The sequence below is a fragment of the Elgaria multicarinata genome, chromosome 10 (genome assembly GCF_023053635.1).
Source record: "Elgaria multicarinata webbii isolate HBS135686 ecotype San Diego chromosome 10, rElgMul1.1.pri, whole genome shotgun sequence".
Lineage (NCBI taxonomy): Eukaryota > Metazoa > Chordata > Lepidosauria > Squamata > Anguidae > Elgaria > Elgaria multicarinata.
In genome coordinates this window covers 788,269-815,339 of record NC_086180.1, presented here as the reverse complement: position 1 = coordinate 815,339, position 27,071 = coordinate 788,269, and the positions used below count along the sequence as shown (strand labels likewise).

General features: G+C 48.6%; 2 protein-coding genes across 3 annotated transcripts in view; one reads left to right on the top strand and one right to left on the bottom strand.

Annotated features, from left to right (window-relative positions):
• Window positions 1–17,675, bottom strand: part of DCTN1 (dynactin subunit 1) — an 89,693-nt gene extending 72,018 nt beyond the window's left edge. The window contains exon 1 of one of the 2 annotated variants that reach the window (XM_063135828.1): window positions 17,576–17,675. Coding sequence is in view for 1 of the 2 variants with exons in the window: in XM_063135827.1 (XP_062991897.1) it covers window positions 1,259–1,291 (33 nt within the window). In the remaining variant the exon portion in view is untranslated. Of the gene's footprint in view, window positions 1–1,258; window positions 1,307–17,575 lie in introns of those variants that run through there. The other variant, XM_063135827.1, reaches the window with a different exon arrangement.
• Window positions 17,676–17,907: 232 nt separating this feature from the next.
• LOC134404873 (uncharacterized) lies at window positions 17,908–22,963 on the top strand. The gene is made up of 4 exons (XM_063135841.1): window positions 17,908–18,022; window positions 18,937–19,121; window positions 20,045–20,211; window positions 21,584–22,963. Exons 2-4 carry the CDS (start codon window positions 18,971–18,973, stop codon window positions 22,880–22,882), a joined length of 1,617 nt encoding a protein of 538 aa, XP_062991911.1. The 5' UTR covers window positions 17,908–18,022; window positions 18,937–18,970; the 3' UTR covers window positions 22,883–22,963.
• The last annotated feature ends 4,108 nt before the right edge of the window (window positions 22,964–27,071 follow it).

Below are 27,071 nucleotides of genomic sequence, written 5' to 3'. Positions count from 1 at the left end.
TCCTTACATGCTCAGACTCTGGGAGACTGTAAAACCCACAGTCCTGACAGCTGACGCATACTCAAGAGGGGACTGCTTAAAGCACAGCCTTTCTGGATCGGACCCACAGCCCACCAAATCAACCTCTTACTTAAGAGGAAGCAAACAGTAAAGTTCTGTCACTGTCGGCCACCTCCAGTGCACCTCTAAGGGAAAGGGAAAGGGAAAGGGGCAAGCAATGAACTGTTACAGGATCACATCAATGAAGCAGATGAGCAAAGCTTCTCAGACACCCAAAGCCTCGAGGGAGAAAACATATTGCACTTCTGGTGGCCAGCTGAGCTGCAAAGACACCCACTCCGACCCACTTTGATGCCTCTACTGAAACGAGCCAGGGACATGCCAACGAAGCACCAGTGAGAAGCAACAGCAAAGAAGGCATCGTTGGAACGCCTGGAAATTGCAGATGCCTTCGTCGAGGAGCACCTTGAAGGAGCAGAAAGCCAAAACTCCTTCCAGGGCTTGCAAAGGGGAAGGGGAACACAAACATGGCCATTCAGCACTCCCAAAGCACCTGAGTCACAAAAGCTTTTGGCCAAGTAATAGGTGCTCTCAGCGCACTGCCTGGCCAGTCCAACATCTAGTGTGTCACTTTGACCCTCGCTGGAGGTGGGGTGGAGAAGGGACACAAGAACCAAAAAAACCACAACAACCCTCCAGAGAGGGGCCTCATGGGGAGGTCAGTTCCGAGTTCCACTGCTGAGTTTGCAGCTGGTGCCCAAACTGCAATGTGGGTGGAAGTCCGGCCTCCCAAAGACCCATCCATAAGCCGTTCCAGTTTCACACTGTGTGACCAGGAGGAGGAGGAGGAAGAAACAAAGTGGGGAAGAGGGAGGGGGCACAAGTGGCTGCTGGGTGGGGGGGAGAGGAGCCCAAAATAGGGAAAGCTCACTCTCAGATGATGCCTCATTACACTATCAGCAGTAATTACCAAGAAATAATAAGTGCCTAATCTCAGCCTAAAGGGCCTGGCTTGCAGGGGAATTCAGTCAAATTAGCCCACCCTACAGCATACGTAAGATTTATGCCAAGGGACCAGCAAAGAAAACATGGTTTCTCTCCCCCTCCTTCCCTCCCTCCCTCCCTCCCCAATCGCCCCATAAAGACCACCAGCATGCTTCCCTTGCAACAGATTGCATCAAGAGCTCCACTGCCGACAGTGGCACAGACCACAACACCCGGGCGTGGAGTGCCCAAGAGCCGTCTGGGTGTCACTTACCCGGCTGAATGTGTGCCGCTTGGTCTGGGCCATGCTGATGTTTTTCCTCCCAATTTTAATTGTTTCTGAAAAGGGCTGGCCTTAGCTCATGGCCAGGCACTGACCAGGGAGGAAGCTGCTCCTCTGTTGCGGAGGAGGCAATGATCCCTACGCCGGGAGAGGAGGAAGAGCCCTTCTCCTGAGCGAGACGCCTCTGAGCCTCCAACACACAAAAATCCTGCCCAGCTGATGGAGACTCACTCTGCGCTAGTGCTGCTCCAGACTCTTGTCACAGATTCTGTCAGCCCACTGGGTCCTAATGCTAGACTGCTCTGCTTAGAAAAGAAAGGCAAGAAGGCGCTTGGTGAGGCAGGACAGCACCATAAAGGTCACACAGCACTCCTGGCCAGCTTCAGGAGCACCAGAACTGCCAACACGGAGCAGGAACCAGCTCTGGTTCAGCTGGCAGCCAGAGCTTTGCTTCGCTCTTTCCTGCCTGTAGAACAAGCCCAGCACCGCAAAAAGCCTTGCTCAGGCCTGCCGTTCTGAGTTCTGCCCCACTGTGATCGCCCACCCACAGCCTGCCCCCACCACTGGCGCTCTCTTTCAGGCCACCTCTCCTGGGCTTCTTTTCTGTTGCCTCCACAGAATTCCGCTACTCCCAATGGGTTGAAAGAGAGGAACAAAACTGAAGGCATTCCTATTGCACAGGGGACTTGCTACCTACTCAAGGGATGCCAGAGCCAGAGTAGCCAGCCAAGGCTCCCCCATCAGATCTCAGGCAAGCTGGCAAAGACCCTTACAAAGTTCAGCTGCCTGCCATGACCGCATAGGGCAGAAGCTGAGGGACAGGAGACGTAAGAGTTAACCACAAACAGCTTAAAAATCAATACTTGTCCTGGCTATGGCTCATCTGCCTCCCTCCTGTCATACCACAACACCCAGCTCTACCTGGGAAACCGGTGTGGGGAGGCAGTGACTAAAAAGATTCCAGCAAAACTGGATTCCTAGCATGCTCTTAAGGAGAGGGGAAGCAAGCAGACCATCCCTGCCGATACCGTGAGCACCACCAGCATCCCCTGAAACTGGAGCCATTGCCAGGACAGACAAAGCATCTCAGAGGCCATCTAGGCAAGCCCCAAACTGCAAACAGATTCCTCCAGATTCCTCTAATTTCTGCCTTACTGAGACTCCTCTGAGGAGACAAAACTTGCACTAATTCTTGCTGATGAACTGAGAACATTAGGAGATGGTCCAAAGGAAGCATTCTAAAAATCACTGTTCTATACTTAGGCTACCGTTAGTCTCAGCCATCTTTGCCACCTCCTCCAGTTCCGCCTCCCGGCCCCCTGCCATGGCGCTCCTGATGCTTGGAATAGTATCCCCTCCTCCCAACTTAATAGCCTGCCTCCCTAATCAAAATCCACTTCTACAAATTCCCTCTGGCTCAACTGATCTGTTCCTCCGCTGCCATCTGATTCTCCCCTACCCTCAATGATCATAAAGCCAGAAGCTAGGGTCATCCCCTGGAGCTGACTGATGTGAGATGATGGACTTCTTCACACGGCACATTGTTAAACGATGGAATTTGCTAGCAAAAGATGTGGTGACAGCCACCAATTTGGATGGCTTTAAAAGGGGGTTGGACAAATCCCTGGAGGAGAAGGCCATCCATGGCTACTAGTCCGGATGGCTATGTGCTACCTCCAGTAGCAGAACATCAGTTGCTGGGAACATGGGTAAGAGGGTGTCCTTGCACTCATGTCCTACTTGTGGGCTTCCTGTGAGGAACTGGTTGGCCACTGTGTGAACAGAATGCTAGACTAGATGGAGCTTGGCCTGATCCAGTACAGCTCTTCTTACGTTCTAATTATGAGAAGTCCACAATCCTCCCTCCATCAATTTGTCTCTTTAACATACATTAACATAAATTAAGACCTCCAGAAGTAACCTTTTCACTTGCTCATCTTGCAGTGCACAGCGATGGCACTAAACCCTTCAATCCAGAAGATGTTTAACTATCTGAGAATTTCAAGTGAAGAACGACCACCCAAAAGAATGCCAACCACGACCGCCATACTACTATGACATTCTGGGAACCGGTTGAGGTGCGCCATAGCTCATTGACAGAGCATGTAGATGGCCCCAGGCCCAATGGGTCAGGAGCACCTTTTTAGCCAATCAGAAGTTTTTAAAACGAATTAACCTGACTGATGAATATAACCTTATTCACACCAATAAAATTCAAAGTACTGATAAATCCAAGAATGATACTGAAAACTCAAATCCACACAACGTCAATACAAGAGAAAAAAACGATACCTGGAAAGGAAGAAAATCTGCTCACAAGTCAATTCCTTGGAAGAGCTCAGCAGACATGACCAGAAAAAGCATTGCCAACATCTTCTGTGACACAAGATGATGCTTTATAACATCTAATCTGATAAAATCAATGTTCTATGCAATTAATTTCACTTTCGGTACTTAACGGGCACCTGAAGTTTTTCTAGCCGGCAACCACGCTGTGTACAGTAACTGACATCAATCATACGTGCTCAGAGAGGAAAGGAAAATGTTCTTTCAAGGCCCTAATGATCCACACATCTTATAACTGCAAACACTACACCAATACAAGAGCTGTAAATCTTATTCCTGGAGTTTGCTCTCGCCCTCTCCTGCACACATGACTTTCCCAGCTCTCCAGATTTACAGAAGCCAACGCTTCACACCTGCTGACCGGTCCAGCTTGTACATTCAAAATGAGATCAGAGAACGCTGGAGTTTATTTATTTATTTATTGCATTTCTGTACCGCCCCATAGCCGGAGCTCTCTGCTGGAGTTCTGCACTTTGCTAGACGTGATCCAGACTCCCAAACGGCTGCAGCAGATCTGCATGACCCACTTACCTGAAGAAACACTGTGCAAAACGGCATACAGATACAGAATTTAGTTTCTTGGGAGTCCTAATGCTACGGTTAATGAACAAGCCCTTATTTCCCCTAAAGATTCGACTCTTTGGCAGGTCTTTCTTTAGGCAGAGGGAGAGAAGGGAAGGGGCTTCCAAGACACCCAAAGAAAGGCCCTTGCTCCTCTTCACAGCTCCCAATCCATACTTTCTCTGCCACTACATTCCACACCGCCATCTCCTACCCCAGCCTCTGCCAAAATCTCTTTCAAACTTCACCCTTTAATCTATTTGACCATATTTTGTAATGTAAATTAATATTCTGAAAGCTGCAGAGAAGAAAATATCAGAATATGTAACACAATCACACCAATCACACAATCACATCACGCCAGTCCTTTTCCAGCTTCATTGGCTGCCAGTCCAGGTCCGTGCCTGATTCAAAGTGCTGGTATTAAAATTTAAAGCCCTAAACGGCTTGGGGCCAGGCTATCTGAAGGAACGCCTCCTCCTATATGTACCTGCCCGGACCCTAAGGTCATCCTTAGGGGTCCTCCATGAGCCCCTGCCAAAGGAAGTGAGGCAGGTGGCTACCAGGAGGAGAGCCTTCTCTGCTGTGGCACCCCGACTATGGAATGAACTCCCTAAGGAGGTTCGCTTGGCACCTAAATTATATGCCTTTAGACGGCAGGTGAAGACCTTTTTATCGCAAGCTGAATATGAGCCAACAGTGTGATATGGCTGCAAGAAAGGCAAATGCTATTTTGGGCTGCATTAATAGAAGTATAGCTTCTAAATCACATGAGGTACTGGTTCCTCTCTATTTGGCCCTGGTTAGGCCTCATCTAGAGTATTGCGTCCAGTTCTGGGCTCCACAATTCAAGAAGGATGCAGACAAGCTGAAACGTATTCAGGGGAGGGCAACCAGGATGATCAGGGGTCTGGAAACAAAGCCCTATGAAGAGAGACTGAAAGAACTGGGCATGTTTAGCCTGGAGAAGAGAAGTGAAACGTCCAGAAAGCTTCGGCTATTGGGCGGTACAGAAATGTAATAAATAAAAAATAAATAAATAAAATTAGAAGAGAAGATTGAGGGGAGAGATGAGAGCACTCTTCAAATACTTAAAAGGTTGTCACACAGAGGAGGGCCAGGATCTCTTCTTGATCCTCCCAGAGTGCAGGACACGGAATAACGGGCTCAAGTTAAAGGAAGCCAGATTCTGGCTAGACATCCGGAAAAATTTCCTGACTATTAGAGCAGTATGACAATGGAATCAGTTACCTAGGGAGGTTGTGGGCTCTCCCACACTAGAGGCCTTCAAGAGACAGCTGGACAAGCATCTGTCAGGGATGCTTTAGGGTGGATTCCTGCATTGAGCAGGGGGTTGGACTCGATGGCCTTGTAGGCCCCTTCCAACTCTGCTATTCTATGATTCTATTCTCCCAGCATTTTAACAGTCTATAAATAAATTTAAACTTGGTGTTTTAAATTTGTAATTTTGCATTGCTGCTGTTTTTATCTGGTTGAGCTTTTATATTGTATTTTATATTATGGTTTTATACTGTTGTTTTATACTTCGAATGGTTTTAATTTTTGTGAACTGCCCAGAGAGCTCCAGCTATTGGGCAGTATACAAATGCAATAAATAAATAAATAAATATTATCTTAGAAAGAATTGGAAGATTGTATTTTTACGATGCCCACTGAAGGCATTACAAGACCCAAGAGATGAAAGGCTACAATTCTCTCATTACTAACCTGGATGTAAGCCCCACTGAAATCAATGGGAGTTACTTCTGAGGAGACATAGATAGGATTGCACTGTAAACCAGATAAGAATTGTTTAGCTGTCTGGGGAATTTGCTGAATCTGCTGTCTGGTTTGTTTGTTTTAAAGGCACTGTGGAAGTTAGGGAATGCTTAGGGGATCCTACCAGCAGAAAGTTGGAGCTGAAAGAAGGGCTACCTGAACGGCTGCCTTCTTCCATAACAGCCTGTCTTGATTTTAAGATCTTTGGGGGAGGCCCTGCTCTCAGGAACACATTGGGTGTGGATGTGAGAAAGGGCTTTCTCGGTGGCTGCTCCCAAGCTATGGAGTTCCCCGCCAAAGGAGGATAGGTTATTATTATGTTAGTATTTATTACATTTGTATACCGCCCCACAGTCGAGGCTCTCTGGGCAGTTTACATAGGATAAAAACAGTTAAAAACAATATACAAAAATTTAAAATTAAAACCACAAAAACAGCACCCTCTCTGCTGTCCTTCCACTGGCAAGCAAAGAAGTTTCTTTTCAAGTAGGCCTTTGGTCTGTTGGGTGTGGTTTTATTTTAATCTTTTATTTTAAAACGTGTGTGATTTTGGAGTGTTTTTTAAATGTATTTTTTATTGTTTTTAACTATGTTTTTTAAAAATGCTTTATGATGGTGAGCCGGCTTGAGTGGCATTTTCTTGGTGGAAAGGTGAGTTATAAATCAAATAAATAAATAAACTAATTTACCCACTACCCCAACTCCAAAAATCTGAACATTCCATGAGTAGCACTGAATCTGGCATGCCTTGATTCATAGATTCATAGAATCATAGAATAGCAGAGTTGGAAGGGACCTACAAGGCCATCTAGTCAGAATGCATTGAGATTCAGATTCAGAATGTTGTGTATAACAAACCTGGCTGGCTGCCATCATATATCCAAGCTTCATAGGATAATATACACAGAGTAATTCCACTCCACCTTCAAAATGAAACACATCCAGAATTCTAACAGAAACATTTTGGAAGATGGTTCATCCCTTAGCAGCCGTCGCTCTGACGGGATGGCTCAGCCATGAAGGCCAATGTGGGGGAAGCGGTCACTATTTGTTCACTTAGTCCAGAAGGAAGAGAGCTTTTTTCAGTCCAAGGGACAATTCAAATCTAGGCCATCTATGGACGTGGATAAAGGCAGAGCAGGTGTGGCCAAAACACGATTCTCCCCAAATTAAGCCTATTCAGAGGAAAGTGGGACAAGCCTCTGCATGTCTACTCAGATGCAAGCAGGACCGAATTACCCAGCAGCATTTTCAAATAGCATCCCAAATACCAAGTCTCTGCATTTCTTCCTCATGGACTAGAATGTTAACCGGCAAGGAGCAGAGGGTGAAATCCCAGTCCAACCTGTGGCTTAGCCCTCTTGCCAATGGGAAATGAAGCCATTGCTGATGAGCACAGCTGCCTCAAAGGGTCGGAGAGGCTGCCCCGGAAGTGCCCAGGCTGAGTAGAGGGTGACCAAGGGAGTGCCCTGCTGGAGCACCAGTGGAGTAGGGCTCAGCGTTGCTTTTAAACTGGGAGTCCTGGTCACAAAGAAAGGCTCACGTGCCAGGAATGGCATCAAATCCCGCCCCACAGAATTGCAGGCTCAAGACTAAGCACCAGTAGAACTTTTCTTCAACAGGGAAGAATTACAGACTATCAAAAGACTTGTGTTGTTAATAATATAAGATAATAGAATGCTTCTCTAACAATCAGGGCGGTACCAAAAAGGCAATTCCCCAAAGCATGTGAGGCTCCTCGCGGGCTGGGGGCAACACTCGTACGTCAGCAATGTTGTGGGGGGATCTGGGCATGGAAGGGAGCAGGCAGGCACCCATTTTACACACCGACACATATTTAACCATCCTTCATCGCAAGAGGCATTCTTCTGCGTTACTGAATTCTCCACATCTAAAACCAAATAAAGACATCAGAACCTGAGGACTCACTTCCATTATTTACAAATGAGGAGGGATGTAAATATGGGGGGGGGGGGAACCCTCCATGTTTGGCACGCCCATACAGAAAAAAGCATTACAACTTTTTAAAAATATTTGCTTTATGGTTCTGTTGTCCTAATATCCCGAGCAGTCAAAGGTTCTCAGGCATGTCCGTTAATTTCTGAAATCCAGCCTTTTCAAAGCATGGCCAAAATGGACAGTTTACCATCATGAGTAACTGCATGTTTAGATTCCATTTTATTCTTTTACCTTTGAGACGCTTTCTTTTTAAAATCAAATAGGATTACATTGGCTGCGTATGGAGGGTGTGTGTGTGTGCGGATGGCAGGATTTCGAATTCTTAGACCAAGTACGCTGAATGTTGTCCTTGCCGTTGCCAAGTGGCTCAGCAGTGCTCGCCCCCTTGCACGAGACCTTCAGTACTAAGCATTTCAGATTAAATCAAGACTTCTTCACTGAATAAGCAACAACTACAGGCAATCATATATTTTATAGGGAGAGCAATGCTGGGCCCCTTAGTGTCTGGGGAGCATGGGATATTTCGGTTTCCTGGCTCCCATGATTTGCTAGCTTTGAGGATCATGGTTTCGTGGCGCCGGAGGCAGGCTCGGCTTCGTCCATTTTCTTCTGCTGCCCCTTATGCCTGGAACGCTCTTCCAGAACATTTGAGAACTACAAGTTCAACCGCAGCTTTTAAAGCTTAGCTAAAAACTTTTCTTTTTCCTAAAGCTTTTAAAACTTGATTTTGTTCTGACTTTATACTGTTAGTTTTACCCTACCCAGTGCCTGTTTACCCTACCCTGTGCCTGTTTGCATTCTCTTCCCCTCCTTGTTTTATTATGATTTTATTAGAATGTAAGCCTATGCGGCAGGGTCTCGCTATTTACTATTTTACTCTGTACAGCACCATGTACATTGATGGTGCTATATAAATAAATAATAATAATAAAAAAAAAATAATGGCGGCCGCTACGAGCTCACAAATATAGGGGGGCGAAAGGGAAGCATTCCTGGGGAGGAGACTGAGGATGTGGGGCTATAGGGCATCCCCAAACTTCTCCGCTCCCCTCCCGAAGCCTCCACTAGATAAGCGAAACTGCCCGTCTAGCTAAAACGCTGTGCAGCTAAAACGCTGTGCATTGAGCAGGAGGTTGGACTCGATGGCCTGAGGCCCCTTCCAACTTTGCTATTCTATTCTATGAGGCTCCTTTCGTTCTGCACTCGATACTCGTAAACCTCTGAGTTCAGAGGCTTACGAGTAATCAAGGCACATCCCATCGGATTGTGCCTTTAGTTATTCACGTTCTCTTAGTCATCTTGACAATTACCCAATCAATCCAGGGCTGAATTTTTAAAAAGACGTTGTCACTATATTGCTTCCCTTTTCAGCATATTATTTGTTGTGCAGGGCACATTTTAAGATCAACATTTTGCTTGAGAGGTCAATAGAATCTCTCCACTACAAACTTTTACTGGGCTCAGTAAAAGGAAGTTTCCATTTGTAGCCATTTTAAGGCATGCTTTGTTTCTGAACCAGACCTGCCCATGGAGTCATAGGTCTCAGTTACATCATGTCTGGGTGTATTGCAATGTCTTTGAAGGACATTCAGAAACTACAGATGGTTCAGGACGTGGCAGCCCTGTTAATAGGGCCACGTGCAGAAAGCATCTGACTCCACTGTTGAAACAACTGCACTGGCTTCAAACATGTTTCTGAGTACAGTTAAAAGCGCTGGCAGTAACCTTTATAAGGCCTGAATGGTTTAGAACAGGGATATCTGAAGGATCACCTTCTCCCAGACATGAATACAAAAATGTAAGATGAGCCATGTTGGATCACACCAAGAGTCCATCTAATCCATTACTCTGTTCCCACAGTGGCCAACCAGCTATCAACTAGTAGGACACAGGTGCAACAGCACCCTCCTGCCCATGTTCCCCAGCAACTGGTGTATCTTGCCCACTTACTGAGATCTTTGGAGATACTCTGGTGTGTCACTATAATCCCAGGAATTTACTTAATTGGGACGAGGGAGTGAGCCTTTCAAATGGGCCCAGGCTTTGGAACTCCCTCTCAAAGGTGGCCATCCTGCATCTTCATTAATCTCTTTCCAGAAATCAGTCAAGACCTTCCTTTTAAGAAAAACGTTTGGTTCGTATTTTTTTTAATCTTTCTGTTTTTTAATATTTTAAATATTTTGACTGCTGCTACATTTTTATTCTCTGCTGTCACTTTAGTGTGTGTGTGTGTGTGTGTGTGTGTGTGTGTATTTTAACTGTTAATTTGTTGTTGATGTTAGTCACCCTGAACTCCTAGGAAGAAAAGCGGGATAGAAGTGTTCCAAATAAATAAATTTCAAGTTTTCTTCCTTGTCTTATTTCGTATAATAATACAATAGTTTCATAACTGTCTCTAGCACCACCTGCACTGCCTTTTCCATAGACTGCAGATTTAGAATGTATTTGAAACTTAAAATTAATCAGCACTTGCTGACACAGGAACTCACTCATGGCGCCATACGAACAACGAAGAGGAGCAGATGAAAATGTCACAGGGACAAGTAGGATTGTTCCTTGGGCTGCTGGAATTTGGGAGAGGCGAGACGTTGCCCAGTCCACAACCCTTTCAGTGCCAAAGGTAAGCAGAGCCCCCCTTTGCTGCCGAAAGCTTCAGGGGAAGGATCCTTTTGGTGGCAAAATGAACCCCTTTGTTGTTGCTGGACCTGTTCTGCAACAGCACCAGAGAACTAGCAGGGGAAGGCAGCAACACTGGCTGAGTTCAGACGACACGCTAACCAACGGTTGTTTCCCATTCTGTTCCAATTACCTCACCCCACCCCAGCTGATTAGCAAGTCCTCTGAACTCAGTCACTGTGTCCCAGGAGCTGTGTTCTGCTCTTGGGATGCAGGAACTGACCCTCCAGAATATGCAGAGATGCATTCTTCAGCTTTGTTATAACCAGGGAGGAAGAGTGAGGTGTCAACCTAACCTTAAGGGAGGATGTGAGGAGAGAGGTTGCATGAACCAAAGTAGAAGAAGTAAACTGTGAGGCCACCTTTGCTCTTTTAACATCTTCTAAACACTTTGCAATATTCACAATCAGGGTTTCAATGAGGGCGCCAGCCTGAGCACCTTTGACAGCATTGAGCAGGGGGTTGGACTCGATGGCCTTATGGGCCCCTTCCCACTCTACTATTCTATGATTCTGTGATTCTTAGGCATTTTAATGAACCTGACTACAGACCCGGGGGGGGGGGAGGGGGTTATTCTAGATTCATTAACAGAGAGTACAAGGCTGTAATCACATGTAACGTAAGATCAAGTGAAATTTTGACTGGGAGTTACCAACTCCTTGTTAGTCACACAATTCAGATCAAAACCAAACCCCTCCTCTTAGAGCTGTGCTGGTGCTAACAGGTATTTATTTATTTATTAAGAATTATATCCCGCCTTCTTATACCAAGGCAATTAGTATTGCTCAAATAAGCAGCTGTGATTCTGACATGCATAAAGAACGAGGCTAGCTAAGAACAGGGAGCTTCTACTCAAGACTACAGGGGGGCTGTCAAAGCACAGGCCAGGAGGGGCAGGTGCAACACGGCCTCACCCACTAAAGGCTTCACCCACCCAGGAGTAGTGTTTCCTCAACTCCTGCCAGGCAGTGAACATGTGAGGTGCAGTTCAGCTGGGGAAACCGTTGCTGGGTGAGGGGACCAATCCTGTCAATCGAAACACCAACGCCCGCGCTTCTACCAGCTCATCTATCAAGCCAAACAGGTGGACCGTTCATGAGGCACGAGAAGCAGCCCTTCTGCTGCTCCGTGGTTCCCTGCGTTCAGGCCAGGCTCTTCACCCAAGAGCTGTGATCCGTTCGGCACTAGGACCCTGCGCGAGCCACACTGCGCACATCTGCGCACTGCCAAACTGCACCATTTCAGCAGCAGCCGCTGAAGTAGCCCTGCCAAGGACGCAAGTCTGAAGCTACTGAAAGAGCGCAAAGGGGCTATTTTACACAGATGCCTCATGACACCAATCCGCTGCTTTTCTTTCTTCTGCTAAAACTGGAGCAACTGAAACTGCAAATCAATATATCTGAAACACTGCGTTGAAAGGGTAACCATAGCAACGCACAGAGGAGCTGAGGATGCCGCTGTCTGGTAACAAGAGGAGGTTAGTTTATTCCGGTTCAGGATCGTGCCCATCCAAATAAGCCACCCACGGCTCCATTATTTCACAGCCAAGCCCTTTCCCGTGACCATCAGTCACTGCTCTACTTTTTGCTGCCTGGGGCAGGGGCAGGGAGGGGCGTTTCACTGTATGCATCTGCGCCCAGGTCAAAAGCTGCTCTATAACTATACGATCACACTTCTGTTTTTCATAGTGTTAAAACTGTGGCCCTTCTCATCTTTTACTTAACCTGCTCTTCATTCTGGTTTTCCATTAGCTAGAATAGCTCTCCTGTTCTTTGAGATAAGGCTCATATTTAAGAATTAAACTTGTTTCCCCCCCCTATTCATTCAATTACATTTGTCGGAAAGATGTTTACAAAGCTAGGTCTGCTGTGAAGGACCACCTAAAAAAAAAAAAAAAAAACGAAAGGAAGTAATATTTTCCCTCTAGTTTAATCACCCTCTTTTTGGCCCTAGGGGCTGCAGGTGATGGTAGTTCAGGGGCTGGAGATGCAAACACTAGTGATCCTCTTTCGTCACCGCAAGCAGCAGCATCAAGGGAAAGGGCGGTCTGCATGAGGCTGTCTAGCAGACGAAGTTCATAGAATAGCAGAGTTGGAAGGGGCCTACAAGGCCATCGAGTCCAACCCCCTGCTCAAGGCAGGAATCCACCCTAAAGCATCCCTGACAGGTGGTTGTCCAGCTGCCTCTTGAATGCCTCTAGTGTGGGAGAGCCCACCACCTCCCTAGGTCACTGATTCCATTGTCGCACTGCTCTAACAGTCAGGAAGTTTTTCCTGATGTCCAACCAGAAAAGTTCCATCACCTCCCCTGCGATTCACATTGCTCATGTGCCGGAGGTGGTGGGGGTGTCAAAGCACGAGTGCAACAGGGGGCACCACTGAGGGGGTGCCAGTTGTGCACCCCTGTTGTATGCTGCAGCCTTCAGCCTCACGGTGTAGACTGATTTTGTAACGATTACCTTCCATCAGCTATATATTTTGGATAAAGAGTATCAGACTAGACCTTCTGGCTCATCTAGTGTAGTATCACACTTCCAACGGTGGCCGACCAGATGCCCCAATGGGAAGCCTGTAGCTGGGGGTGAAGGCAAGGGGCCTCTTGTGCTGTTTGCTGCTACCCACAAGGAACTAGTAATCAGAGAAATCCGCCTGTGAACGAGGAGGTTTCAGTTATCTATCATGGCTAATAAGAACGGTTTGAGAGTGCAAACCTGAACGCCATGAGGCTGAGCAGAGCAATTTGATTCAAGCTGCGCCCATGGGTACAACTGGTGGTGCTCGCAGCCTGGGGCCACACATGGAGGCAGAAGAGATGAAGCAGCCATGGCCTGGTGTGGATGAGGAAGGCTTGGAGTTGTAGCAGAACATGCATTGTGTAATGTAGGCTTAGTATATATGCAAAAGCAGACCCACCCCCCTTTAGGATTAAGGAAATGAATGATTATGCTTTTAATAATATGTGTATTATTGTAAACCGCCCAGAGAGCTTTGGCTATGGGACAGAATACAAATGTAATAAATAAATAAATAAATAAATAAATAAGAGGCTTGCTGGATCAGACCCAAGGCCCCTTTGGACCACGTTCTGTTCCTAGAGCGGCCACCCAGATGCCTATGAGAAGTCCACAGCAGGACACGAGCACAACAGTGGCCTCCCAGTCACACTCCCCAGCAACTGGTATAGAGAACCATCCTGTATCTGATACTGGAAGAAATACAGAGCCATCATGACAAGGAGCCATTGATAGCCTCTCTCTCATACCCAGTTATAAGTCCTGTTACCTACAAATTTGTCAAATTTCATTGTAAAGCTATTCAAGTCAGCAAACATCTCCAAATCTTGGCTTAGTTTCCCTCTGTGTTTATGCGAACCCAGTCAAGCTCAAATGCTCCCCACTCCCTTTGCCTCCACCTGCATTGCCATGAAGATGACTTAGCCAGGATTTTGTTTTACTTTCCCTGATTCCTACCTTATTATTTACGAACCCCAAAAAATTCTTGTCAATGCCTAAAAAAATCAACAACAAACCCTGTCTTGTTTAACTAACAAGAGTATCTTAAAACATGATTCTGGCTCATACATAATAATCTAAGAGTCCAGGCGAGTAAAATGAACCCTAGTTAAGTCCTCCTCCCAGTTGTGTGGGAGGAGAGGGCTGGCCATGCAAACCCAAGGCTTTACTCAGCCTGGCAGAGGCTCACCCACAACAATAAACTTTGGCTTAATGATACGTGTGAACCAGACCTGTGCATTTGGTTACAGCTCTACAAATGGACGCAGACAAGCTGGAGCGTGTTCAGAGGAAGGCAACCAGGATGATCAGGGGTCTGGAAACAAAGCCCTATGAAGAGAGACTGAAAGAACTGGGCATGTTTAGCCTGGAGAAGAGAAGATTGAGGGGAGACATGATAGCCCTCTTCAAGGACTTGAAAGGTTGTCACACACAGGAGGGTCTGGATCTCTTCTCGATCCTCCCAGAATGCAGGACACGGAATAACGGGCTCAAGTTAAAGGAAGCCAGATTCCGGCTGGACATCAGGAAAAACTTCCTGATTGTTACAGCAGTACAACAATGGAATCAGTTACCTAGGGAGGTTGTGGGCTCTCCCATACTAGAGTCATTCAAGAGGCAGCTGGACAACCCTCTGTCAGGGATGCTTTAGGGTGGATTCCTGTATTGAGCAGGGGGTTGGACTCGATGGCCTTAGAGGCCCCTTCCAACTCTGCTATTCTATAATTCTATGAAATGGATGAAAGCATCAGTTCCTACCTCACACAACTTTCAGTCCAAGTAACATTAAATGTGTCTGGGGAAGCAAGCAGAGATGGGGAGCACAAAAAGAGAGGGTCCCACCTGGGCATCATTCAAAATGCCCACGAATTTCACTCACCTACCAACTAACTAGGCTGCTATCAGGATCAGAAGCAGCAACGATGAAAAAGGAACATATTATTATTATTATTATTATTTATTTATATAGCACCATCAGTGTACATGGTGCTGTACAGAGTAAAACAGTAAATAGCAAGACCCTGCCGCATAGGCTTACAATCTAATAAAATCATAGTAAAACAATAAGGAGGGGAAGAGAATGCAAACAGGTACAGGGTAGGGTAAGCAGGCACAGGGTAGGGTAAAACTAACAGTAGAAAGTAACAGTAGAAGTCTGCACAACATCAAGTTTCTCATTCAGAAAGGAAGATGAGAAACCGTATAGGAAAATGCCAGCTCTCTGGCCCACCCAACATAGATCCCCACAACGAAAGGATTTTGGATTGTAGAACCACTTTCCTAGGAAGGACTCCTGGCTCCCTTCAAATAGCAAGTGAAGACTTCCCCCCGCCCCGACCTCCATAGGGTTAGGGTTTCTTCCATCTTTGATCAGATGGATATATTTTACTATGATCATTTTTAACCATATATCATTTTACTACACCACTACATTGTACCGATAAATCATGTAAGTTATAAGGCTTCCGTCAGAAAAACAGCACATACATCCTTATTCTTTGTTCAATAAGCCAATAAGGCCATAGCAGCTTCGCTGGGGGTTGTCAGTGAGGATCTGTCAGGCTTTCTGAAAGCCTGCAACCAAAGTTGCAGGCTTTCAGAAAAGCTCTGTAAATCTACTGGTTTACTCTGGCCTTTCCCTGATTATGTGTGTGTGTCTGTGTGTGTGATCGTTGAATTTTAAGTCATTGTTTTTATGAAATTGTATATGTATATTTTATTGTTGTAAGCCACCTTGGGAGGGCTCTTGCCCTGAAAGGTGGCCTAAAAGTATCTTAAATAAACAAATACTTAAAATACTTAAAAGGTTGTCACACAAAGGAAGACCAAGATCTCTTCTCGATCCTCCCAGAGTGCAGGACACGGAATAATGGACTCAAGTTAAAGGAAGCCAGATTCCAGCTGGACATTAGGGAAAACTTCCTGACTGTTAGAGCAGTACGACAATGGAACCAGTTACCTAGGGAGGTTGTGGGCTCTCCCACACTGGAGGCATTCAAGAGGCAGCTGGACAACCATCTGTCAGGGATGCTTTAGGGTGGATTCCTGCATTGAGCAGGAGGTTGGACTCGATGGCCTTGTAGGTCCCTTCCAACTCTGCTATTCTATGATTCTATGAAATTAATAATAAATAGCAACAATGAAAATAATAAGAACAAAGGCTAATATTATATAAAGTTGGAGAACATCACTGTGGGAGCTAATCCCTGATGTGAGAAACAGAGGGCAGCATCACTGTCACATGAATGCAACATGAATGCAACACTGGACTCCAGAAAGTCACCTTACTGACTATGCCCCCCCCCTTTGTGCTGCATATCTCCCCCACAGGACCAGGACCAGCACTAGGACCAAGAGGACCCAAGCAGGTGCTATCAGGAGGGCTGCCTCTCCAGCTGAGCTCTCTGCCAAGAGCTGGCTTTTCCCAAACAGCTGCTCAGCACTCCAGCGGGCCAGGAGAGGAGGATGCTAAGAGTTCATAAGAAGAGCCCTGATGCTGGATCAGACCACAGGTCCATCTAGTCCAGCACTCTGTTCACACAGTGGCCAACCGGCCATCGGCCAGGGATGACCAAGCAGGACATGATGCAACAGCACCCTCCCACCCATGTTCCCCAGCAGCTTTACTGTAAGCCTCGGATACCGGAGACAGCACACAACCATCAGGGCTAGCAGCCATGGATAGGAATTTATCCAACCTCCTTTTAAAGCCATCACTACATCTTGTGGTAGTGAGTTCCATAATTTGACTATAAGTTCACGCTCGTTCTGTTTAAACGGCAGAAAGAAAAATGCAGATCACGACAAAGATGCAGCGCGCTCAGCCTGAACTGCCACGTTATGCGAAGAACAAGACAGCCGAATAAAGGAGCAGCACTGAGGAGGCGTTTCCCTGCTCGTGAGGAATAAGCAAGCGGGCCTGTCTCTGAAGGGGAGCCCCGGGGATCCGGGGACGGGCACTGGGATGCCTCGGGGCGGCCTACTCCCACCCGCGCATCCCAGTCCTGACCAGCTGCTACCACAGGCCAGGGAGCATCCCTGCCACCGGCATCTTCTTCACACGGCTGGTTTGTCACGGAACTTCTGCCCATCACCGCCTCTTCACGTACAGCCACCACGCAAGAGCAGCAGGGTCCGTGCCCATTGGGTAGCTGCGCTTCCGCTGGGCTTATAGCTTCGAGTTCTTTTAGAATTCGTGCTGGGTGACATGCAAGCCAATGCTACTGTGCAAGGGAGTTAACGGGTGGGGGTGGGGAAGCGGGGCTTCGCATGCACACGAGTCATCTCGTACACGTGTACAGTCATTCCCACGGGCGGCTTTCGGGGGGGCGGGACGCGCCGGGGCAGGGGGCAGCCCGGGACCCGGCGAGTCCTGTTTTGCTTGGTGTTCCTCCCCGCCGCCGCCGCCGCCGCCACCCCCACCGCCGGGCCCTGCGGATACTCATCCCCGCCACGCCGCCACGCGCTCCACGCACCTCGCCCTGTGAGGTAGGCCGGGGCCTGTGCCGCCGCCGCCGCCGGGCAAGAGCGCCTTCTGGGTGCTTCCTTCGACCCGCCCGGGCACCCGCCAACTGCCCCGTCAGGAAAGCCCCGCCCGGAGGGCTGTTCCGCGCCGCGCCGCCAGGCCGCCGAACTTCCCCACGCAGGCACCTCCACGGGCAGCCCCGAAGCGCCGGGTCCTTCCACAGAAGCCCCGCCCACGCCGGGCAGAGGGAGCGGGAGCACGTGGCCCTCCCGGCAGGCCCTGCGGCGACCAGTCCCGGAAGAGCGCCTGGCTCCGCCCTCCTTTCGCTGCCTGCCTGCCTGCCTGCCTGAGCGAGCGAGCGACCGAGGCGGCGGCGGCGGCGGCGGCGGCATCCGGCCCGGAAGAGAAGGCCGCATCCAGGGGCTGTGGCGGAGGGGGCTGCGCAGGCCGCTCGCGGGTAAGAGGCGGAGGCCGGGCCAGGCTGGCCTAGCTAGGCCGCCCTGATCCCGGGCGGGCGGGCGGGCTAAGCCGCGTGGGCGCCTCGGCCCGGCCGGGGCGCTTCTCAGCGCGCACCCCCGCCCCGCCTCGCCCCTTCGCCTGGGCCGGGAGCCCGCCGTGCAACAAGGCCCGGCTCTGCCCGCCCGGCTTCCCGAGGGCGCCCTCGAGGCGGTGGGGCGCAAGAGGGCTCCGGGCGTGTGGAGCTAAGGGCCCGCCACGGGCGACTGCAGGCAGCCCCGCACCGGGCTCCCTGAGAGGGAAGAGGCCGCTCGCCCCAAAGGGGCCTCCGGGGTGGTTCTCGGGAGCCCCGTCTCCCCCACACCCCCGGAGCCACAACTGACACCCTAGAGCAGCGGTTCCCAATTAGCGAAGTACTGCGGACCCCTTGTGTTTCAAATGCCAAGGCTTTGGGGGGAAATGTTATCTCTATGGTAATTACCTGTGCGAAGCAATTTTGGGGAGAAAATAAGGGCTAGCCCCTAATAAGCAAAGGGTTTTAGGTATACTGAAAAACAGGCCATAAAATTTGTGATATTTGGAACCACTGCCATAGAGCAAGGTTCCCACCCAATGTAGAATTTCCATGGGCTGCGGGGGGTGGGAGGGTGGGTTCTGTTATTATTATTATTATTTATTTATATAGCACCATCAATGTACAATTCCCTTCTGCTTGCCCGGTTGCACATGCCGAAATCTGAATCCAACCCTGTATTTAGTTTAGAACCTTCAACATGAAAACTAACAGGTCCGGTTACAAAACCCCCACACCAAACCAATAAGAATTAAAACATAAAATATGCCGCACCAATGACTAAACTGCCAAGTTCGGGCTGTCCCATCTTCCACATACCCCTTTCTCCTTTACTCTTCCAGTATTCCTGTCAACGCTTGTGACTTCGGCGGCACCATGCCCAAGAGAAAGGCCGTCCAGCCGCTGCAAAGGCTGTGCCTGGAGAACATCGCTAAGAACATGCAGCTCTTCTGGGCCAAGGACTACACGGACAACTACCTGGACGAGTACCAGTTTCGTTACATCATGGGACCCTTCAGCGAGCTGGGTGAGAGGCACGCAGCAGATGGGAAGGAAAGGCTGCCAGGGCCAAGGTGCTGCGGGGGCGTCCGCTGCAGCTGGTGAAGGACCTCCTGATACCTGCCTCTTTAACACTGAGGAGAAGCACAGCAGGGAGCCAGCCTGCCATGTGCCCAGTTGCAAAGAGCGTCTGGGAGCCTCGAGCAAAGCAGGCAGGCTGTCCTTTGAAGAGCTCAATGGAAATCCAACAGGCACCTTAGGACATACCACAGAATCAGTGTGATCCCGCTGACATGGTTACTGGGCTACTGCTGTGCCTCCCTGTGGATTGCCCCTGCTAATCCCTCTGCTCCTCTCCACACTGCAGTAGACATCTGGGGTGGGTGGGTGGGAGGGGAAAAGGCTTTTGAGCCAGAAAAAGGGGGTCACCCCTCTTGTCAGGCACCTGCTCCTGACTCAAGCTGGAGTGGAGAGGAAGCGGGAAGGAGGTACCAGGGAGTTCTCTCTTTCACATGCCCTTTTGTGTCATTTGCACACATGCGCACACCCACACACCCATTTTCCCAGTAGGGAAACAGCAGCGTGGAGAAAGAGAGAGCAGTCCAGAATGAGCCTAGAAGGTAGCTATTGTCAATCCCTAGTCTGGAAAGCTGTTACACTGTCACGTAGTTAAGGAAGTGGGATTGGAGAGAGGGCCGGGTTCAAATACACCGTTAGCCATGAAACTCACTGGATGATCTTGGGCCAGTCGCTCTCTCTCCCCAAGCCCATAAATGGAAGGGGGAAGAGCCATGTACCCTGCCTTGGGGGAAAGATGCGATTAAATAGGAGAGCGCCCTGGCGATGACTCCCCCAAACCCCAACTCTTGACTCCCAGCCTTCTGAGCAGACTCCCCTCTGCTGTGCAAACCGTTTAGTTACCTACTCAATATTTTCTGTCTGCCCATTCAGCTGGCTCCCTTGTCCAAGAGCTGCTCCAGTTAATGGGGGAGAGACGGTGCTTGACCCGTGCTGTGCTGCACTTGCTTGTCGTGCCGCAGCTGAAGGAGCTGAGTTTGAGTGCCTGCCCAAAGCTGGTCAGCAAGGCCATCACCCAGATTATCACAGTTCGCTGCAAGGTAAGGGTGCGTGTGCGTGGGAGGAGCTAATTATATACCGCTCCCCATTCAGATATTTTGGAGTGGTGGACAAATAGAATAAAAGAGTAAAAACACATTAAAATACATTTTTGACATAAACTTTATAGCACATGACTCACTTGCGTAATACAGCCGGATTGGTTCCGCAGGCACCTTGCTCACACCTGTCCTCTTCTTGTGACACATCCTGATCTGAACAGGTGAGTGGTGTAGTGGTGTCATATAGACAAAAGGCTCTGGATGTGATGGCAGCTCTTCAGCTCCGTCCCAGAAACAAAGAGGGCAACAGGAAGCAAAGTGCTCCTGAGCCCCTTGGAGGGGCTGGGACTCAAAGCTGACCGGTACCATGCAGACTAGCCTTAAGAGGGTCCAGCTTCCTAACCCAGCAGATGGGATAGAAACAGAGAGCAGGGAGAACCTGGGTCCCACAAAGGCACCTCTGCGTAGACCTGACCTTTGCCACCTGCTCTTTCCTTTGTCCCTCATGTTGTTTTGCAAGAATGTAAAATCCAGGCTCTAGGACAGTGGGACTGAGATGGGCCTCATGGGTGGCATCACATGGTGTCATTCTGCCACTGGTAGGAAGGAGGCCTTCCATGGGGGGACATTCCAGAGGAGGAAGCCATCTTAGTATGTGATGGGGAAACAGACTTTTTCTGTGCCACCTTAATGACAGACTGGTGAATTGTGTCACAAGCTAGAGTCCACTAAATCAGATGTTCAGGGTGTTGTCCTCTGTTGTCCATCTGAAGTCCATGAAAGCTTCGGCCACAATAAATCCCAACTGTCTTTTAAGATGCCACAAGACTGTTTGTTGAGTAGGAGGAAAGTTTATTTTGTGGTGCTTTTACAAACCGGGTCTGGATTCTGCTCCGCTGTGCTTCTAGTCTGGTGCTTGATGAACGAGGACAAGCAGAGGGCCGTTGGCCCAATGAGTTCAGAACATGAGAAGAGCTGGGCTGGGTCAGACCAAAGGTCGGTCTAGTCCAGCATTCTGTTCACGCAGAGGCCAACCAGGTGCCTGTGGGAAGCCCACAAAGAGGACATGGGCGGGGGGGGGGGCAGTTCCTCCGGCCCAAGGGCCACATGGGCATTATCCCACTCACGCTCTCCGGTGACGGGTATCCAGGGAAACACTGTCTCTGGTACTGTTCCCACATGGTTAAACTTGTGGCCAAAGTGCCCACAGGGCAACCGTTAAGGGGGAGGGGCAGAATAAAGACGGCTGGAGGTCCCCGGATGTTCCTTTCCCTGGCCAGGCAGCTTCTGTGGGGGCGCATGGCCAGATGTTTGTGTGCAAACCAACATAAGCTTGCAATTGCTCACTCGCTCTCTTTGTTTCCTGCGGCAGAATCTGTCCTCGCTGGATCTCCAGGGCTGCAGCCGGATCCCCACAGACGCTCTGGTTGACTTAATGGAAGGTTTGCCTGGTCTCACAAAACTCGACCTCTCCGAGACCCAGTGCAACACACAGGTCTTGTCAGCTGTGGGTTCCTGCTGCCAGCAGCTTCGCGAACTGGACATCTCTCTCTGCAAGAGACTCTCCCCGGCATCCCTCCTCCACCTCGCTTACGACCCCACGGCGGGCTCCCTCTGCTGCCCAGCACTGCAGGTCCTCTGCGTGGATGGCCTCTGTCCCACCGCTCACAGCCAGGACTTGTTCTGGGTCCTGGCCTTTCTGCTGCTGGCATTGCCCAGCCTGAAGTCCTTGGAAAACGAGTTTCTCACGGACGCGCTGTGTCTGATCCACAAGCAGAAGTTTAAGAGTGCCCCGATCACCCCTGGGTTTCCCTCCCTGGAGGAGCTGGCACGGGGCAGGATGTCCGCTTGCGCGGACGAGAAAAGCCCAAGGCTCACCCTGCCTCTCAAGGAAATCATCGAGGTGAGCGAGGAGGCCGTGCCCATGGTCTGTGCCGTGTGCCCACACTTGGCCAAGGCATCGGTGAATCTTGAAGACGGCCGCCGTGGCCTGAGCCAGACCTTCCTGTCGTGGCACCACCTCACCCACCTGACTCTGGACGGCTCGGAAATGCGGGGGCTGCGGGCGCTGCGGGAAATTCTGCCCGTGATGGCGCACATTGGGGGGCAGCTCCAGTCCCTCGCCCTCGACGGCTTCTCCGCTGATGATGAGCTCTCCTTCCACACCCTGCTGGGGCACTGCCCGAACCTCCGGAAGCTCAGCGCTTCCCTCTTCTATTCAGCGAGGCCTCGCCACGGGGAGCCCTTAAAAGGAGACGCCAGCCTCCCGCCCCACAAATTCCCTCAGCTTTGTGACTTTAGCCTGCTGCTCTCTGACTTGCACGATGCCCTCCTTTCCCGGCAGGCAGTGACGTTGAGAGCCAGCCTCGTGTCCCTGCTCAAGCATTCCCCGGCCCTGGAAACGGTGCACCTCTCCTGCCTGCCTTTCTCCCTGGATGAGGTGTTCGAGGCGGTGCTGCAGCCCCGTGGCGCTGCCCTGCGTCACCTCTGCGACCTCTCGCTGAGCCAGTGCAAGGTGTCCAGTAAGGCCGCCCACCTGCTCTTGTCCTCAGATAATCGTCTGAGATCCCTCCACTTGTACAGATGCCCAGAGATCCACCGCAGAGACTATGATAAGCTCCTTAGGAGAGTCGGCAAGGAAAGCCTTGAGCTGCAAATCCAGTGGGACTGAAAAGTCTCCCTCTACGACCCGGAACGGCAACTCTGCTGGGGCCCCGAGCGCACTCACGCTAATAAAGTTGGGATGATATAACCCATGTTTCACGTCTGAATTGGGTTGTGGCCACAGCGCAGAAGGGTGGGATGCGGAGTGGGTTCCCCCCCCCCCAAAAAAAGTAGGTCATGTGGGGCAGAGGGGGTGGGTGGGATGCCCGACTTGCCTCTTCCCCGGCTCTACATCCTCCTCAGTCCCCCATGTCATTGCATAAAGTGAGTCCTGAAGCGGGATCAGACCAAAGGGGCCCCCATCGCCCAGCATCCTGTTCCTACAGTGGCCAATCAGATGCCCCCATGAGAAGCCCCCAGGCAGGGGCAGGAGTGCCACAGCGCCCTCCCACGCTTGTTCCCCAGGAGCTGGTGTACAGAAGCCTATTGGAGGAGGCACTGCACAGCCATCGTCACTCGTAGCCACATCCTCCATGAAGGTGTCCCAACCGCCTTTAAAGCTGCCCGAGTTGGTGACTGTCCCTGAGTCTTGTGGTAGTGTTAGATCAATGTTCTTTTCACCCAAGGACGAGATCCAAACAGCCCTTAAGCACGACTCCACCATTCCAGCGACAGAGGGTTCAAAAGCGCTTTATTGATTAGTAATCAAGGCCTGGTCTCTTCAAAGGGAGCAATCAGACAAAAGACATAGGGAATATGGTACAGTATTAAAGCTTTCAAGGGGCAGGGCCCAGTAGCAGCATTAACCAATCAGAACATAACACTAGAGAGCCCCCTTATCTTCTGCAAAACATTTCCTCTGTAACAGTACATTCCGCTTGGGAACATAAAGCTATTGTTCTGGATGGATAAGATAGTTACACAGGAAACATCTTGAAGACATTCTTGGTACGTGACATCTCGCTTGGTGTGCAATGGAGATTTTACAGTTTCCTGTTAAAAATGGAGGTGGTTCTGCGAACAATTTCCCCCCTTTAAAGCAATACAAAACTCAAGCTTGCTAGCTTCTTTTAGATCATCTGTGGCTAAGGCTTCACAATACAAATACATTTGCTGGTGGATTACAGACTTTGCAAGACTTTTCACAAGAGACAAAATACAGGGAAGGCAAAAAGCAAGGATAAACAAAAATCATTACAATGGAACAAAATACAATGCAAGAAATCCCTCTTTTAACTACTCCATATTGGATAACTAATACTCTGGAAGACAGAAACAAACTTCAAAGTGATCTTGAGAGGCTGGAGTGCTGGGCTGAAAACAACAGAATGAAACTTAATAGGAATAAATGCCAAGTTCTACATTTAGGGAATAGAAACTAAATGCACAGTTACAAGATGGGGGACACTTGGCTCAGCAATACTACAAACGAGAATTGTTGTAGATCACAAGCTGAATATGAGCCAATAGCGCAATATGGTTGCAAGAAAGGCAAATGCTATTTTGGGCTGCATTAAGAGAAGTATAGCTTCCAAATCACGTGAGGTACTGGTTCCTCTCTATTTGGCCCTGGTTAGGCCTCACCTAGAGTACTGCGTCCAGTTCTGGGCTCCACAATTCAAGAAGGACGCAAACAAGCTGGAGCGTGTTCAGAAAAGGGCAACCAGGATGATCAGAAGTCTAGAAACAAAGCCCTATGAAGAGAGACTGAAAGAACTGGGCATGTTTAGCCTGGAGAAGAGAAGATTGAGGGGAGACATGATAGCACTCTTCAAATACTTAAAAGGTTGTCACACAGAGGAGGGCCAAGATCTCTTCTCAGAATGCAAGACACGGAATAACAGGCTCAAGTTACAGGAAGCCAGATTCCGGCTGGACATCAGGAAAAATTTCCTAACTGTTAGAGCAGTGCGACAGTGAAATCAGTTACCTAGGGGGGTTGTGGGGTCTCCCACACTAGAGGCATTCAAGAGGCAGGTGTCAGCTTCTTCCACTGTACTCCACTGGTCTGTGCCACGTTTTTGGCACAGCACACTTGAGGCTGGTAGTGCAAACACAGTAATGCAAGCTGGAGTTTTTAATTGCTTTAATCATTTCACAAGTCCATTTTTAAAAAGCAATAGCTGTATTCTTCTTCTGGCTTCTAATTTCAAAGGATACTGATGCAAGAACACAGGGGTGCTTTTAGGCTTCAATTGTAGTTGCATTTAGGGCTCAGGCTCAGGGCTCAAAGCATTTCAAAAGTTCTATTAGGCCAAAGTTAGAATATCTCTGCCCCCCAAAAAAGAGCCACTGAGCAATTTTCAGAACACAACGTTCAAAACACACACAAAAATATAGCAATTCAGTATTTCCAATCTTCGTCAGCAGAGGATGCAAGATTGTCCATTCACTAACTTTTTCAAGGCAGGGCTTTTTTTTACCCCCCTTTTCCTTCTGGTCAAAAACCATGCCACGTACACTAACCTTCAAACACTTTCCTTTTTCACTACGTTTCAACTTCTTATCTTCTTCTATTCACATACACTTTACTCTTCTTCAAATCAACTTCACTTCAAATCAACATCTTTTCAAAACAACCAAAACAACCTTTTTTTTAAAGTCTTTCAAACTATCTCTTCTGCACAGCCTTCTCTCTCTCTCTCTCTCTCTCTCTCTCTCTCTCTCTCTCTCCCCACTTTCAGCAACATACTTTTCTTTCTCCCATCTTGGCAAAACGGTTGGCAACAAGGACTTGAGCTTTTCAACTCAGGCAGTGAATCTTCAAAGCTATGGAAGACATTTCTTCCGTGAAAATGGGGTTCTACATTTTCTAATTATCTGAGGTTTGTGAAAGACAAAATACACAAAGTCTTCAAAATCTTTGGACTACTTTCACTGAAAATAAAACTGCTTATCTCTAGCTGCTAAGCATAGGAGAAGCAAAAAAAAAAAAAAAAACACTAGGGAGGAGAAGGAAAACAAAAACTTCAAATTTCTTTCACTTGGGCCGGGTGGAAAACACAAACTGACAATTTTTTTCCTTTCACTTTAACACAACACCAACTTTTCTGTAATTCACATTCCAACACTAAAGGGCGATCCTTTGAGAGGTACATTTACTCAATTACATTTCTATGTTTGCAAATTGATTCCAATGACACAGCTGAAATTAACTTTGGATCAAGTTCAAAAAATCCACAAGGGGCAATCTAACATAAAAAAGACATCCATTCACAGTCACAAACATTTTTAACTCATTGTTACACTGTTACAGTTTCAAACTCTCCTTTTTCAATTTCAATGAAAGCTTCCCAAAGACAACAACTTTAACCAAAGGGCTCGGGGACTCTTTTCCAATACGAACTATAAGCTTCCCATTTCTGAGGTCAATTGTGAACACCCACTCCCTCCATTTCCCGTCAGGGTCCATGGGATTAAAGGTTTCACTCACCAAATAGCCGTCTCCCGTCTTCGCCCTTTCTAATCACGTCTGATTGCAAATTGTTGTTGCCTGTTCCCTTCCATCTGTCGGGTGGAGTCGATTTTGTAACCTTGGCTCGAATGGTCCCGTCAATTCGGTCTCCATGTCTGCACAGTGCATGTAAACCTACTAGAGGCAAGAGAAATCTCTCTTGGCGATCGCTTCTCAATCTAGGCTCCACTGGCAGGCATGAATCCGTCTTGGGGTAGATCCGATTCACGGCACCATTTGTTAGATCAATGTTCTTTTCACCCAAGGACGAGATCCAAACAGCCCTTAAGCACGACTCCACCATTCCAGCGACAGAGGGTTCAAAAGCGCTTTATTTAGCAGCATTAACCAATCAGAACATAACACTAGAGAGCCCCCTTATCTTCTGCAAAACATTTCCTCTGTAACAGTACATTCCGCTTGGGAACATAAAGCTATTGTTCTGGATGGATAAGATAGTTACACAGGAAACATCCTTGAAGACATTCTTGGTACGTGACATCTCGCTTGGTGTGCAATGGAGATTTTACAGTTTCCTGTTAAAAATGGAGGTGGTTCTGCTAACAGTAGTGAATGAAGAAGAACGGATAGAACATCCTACAGAAAATGGAGGAAGGAACTGGAGGATCAGCAATCCTTGACTAGATATTGACCAATAGGGATGATTTAATGCAGTGGTTCCCAATTAGCTCAGTACTGCGGACCCCCCGTTTTTCAAATGCCAAGCCATGGAACCCCTACTTTTGGAAAAAATGTTAATCTCTATGGTAGTTACCTGTGCGAAGCAATTTTTTTGAGGAAA

Coding starts and splice junctions, on each gene's coding strand:
- LOC134404873 (XM_063135841.1), top strand. CDS start 18,971: ATGCCCAAGAGAAAGGCCGTCCAGCCGCTGCAAAGGCTGTGCCTGGAG. Junction 19,122..20,044: donor GGGACCCTTCAGCGAGCTGG/GTGAGAGGCACG, acceptor CTGCCCATTCAG/CTGGCTCCCTTGTCCAAGAG. Junction 20,212..21,583: donor TTATCACAGTTCGCTGCAAG/GTAAGGGTGCGT, acceptor TTCCTGCGGCAG/AATCTGTCCTCGCTGGATCT.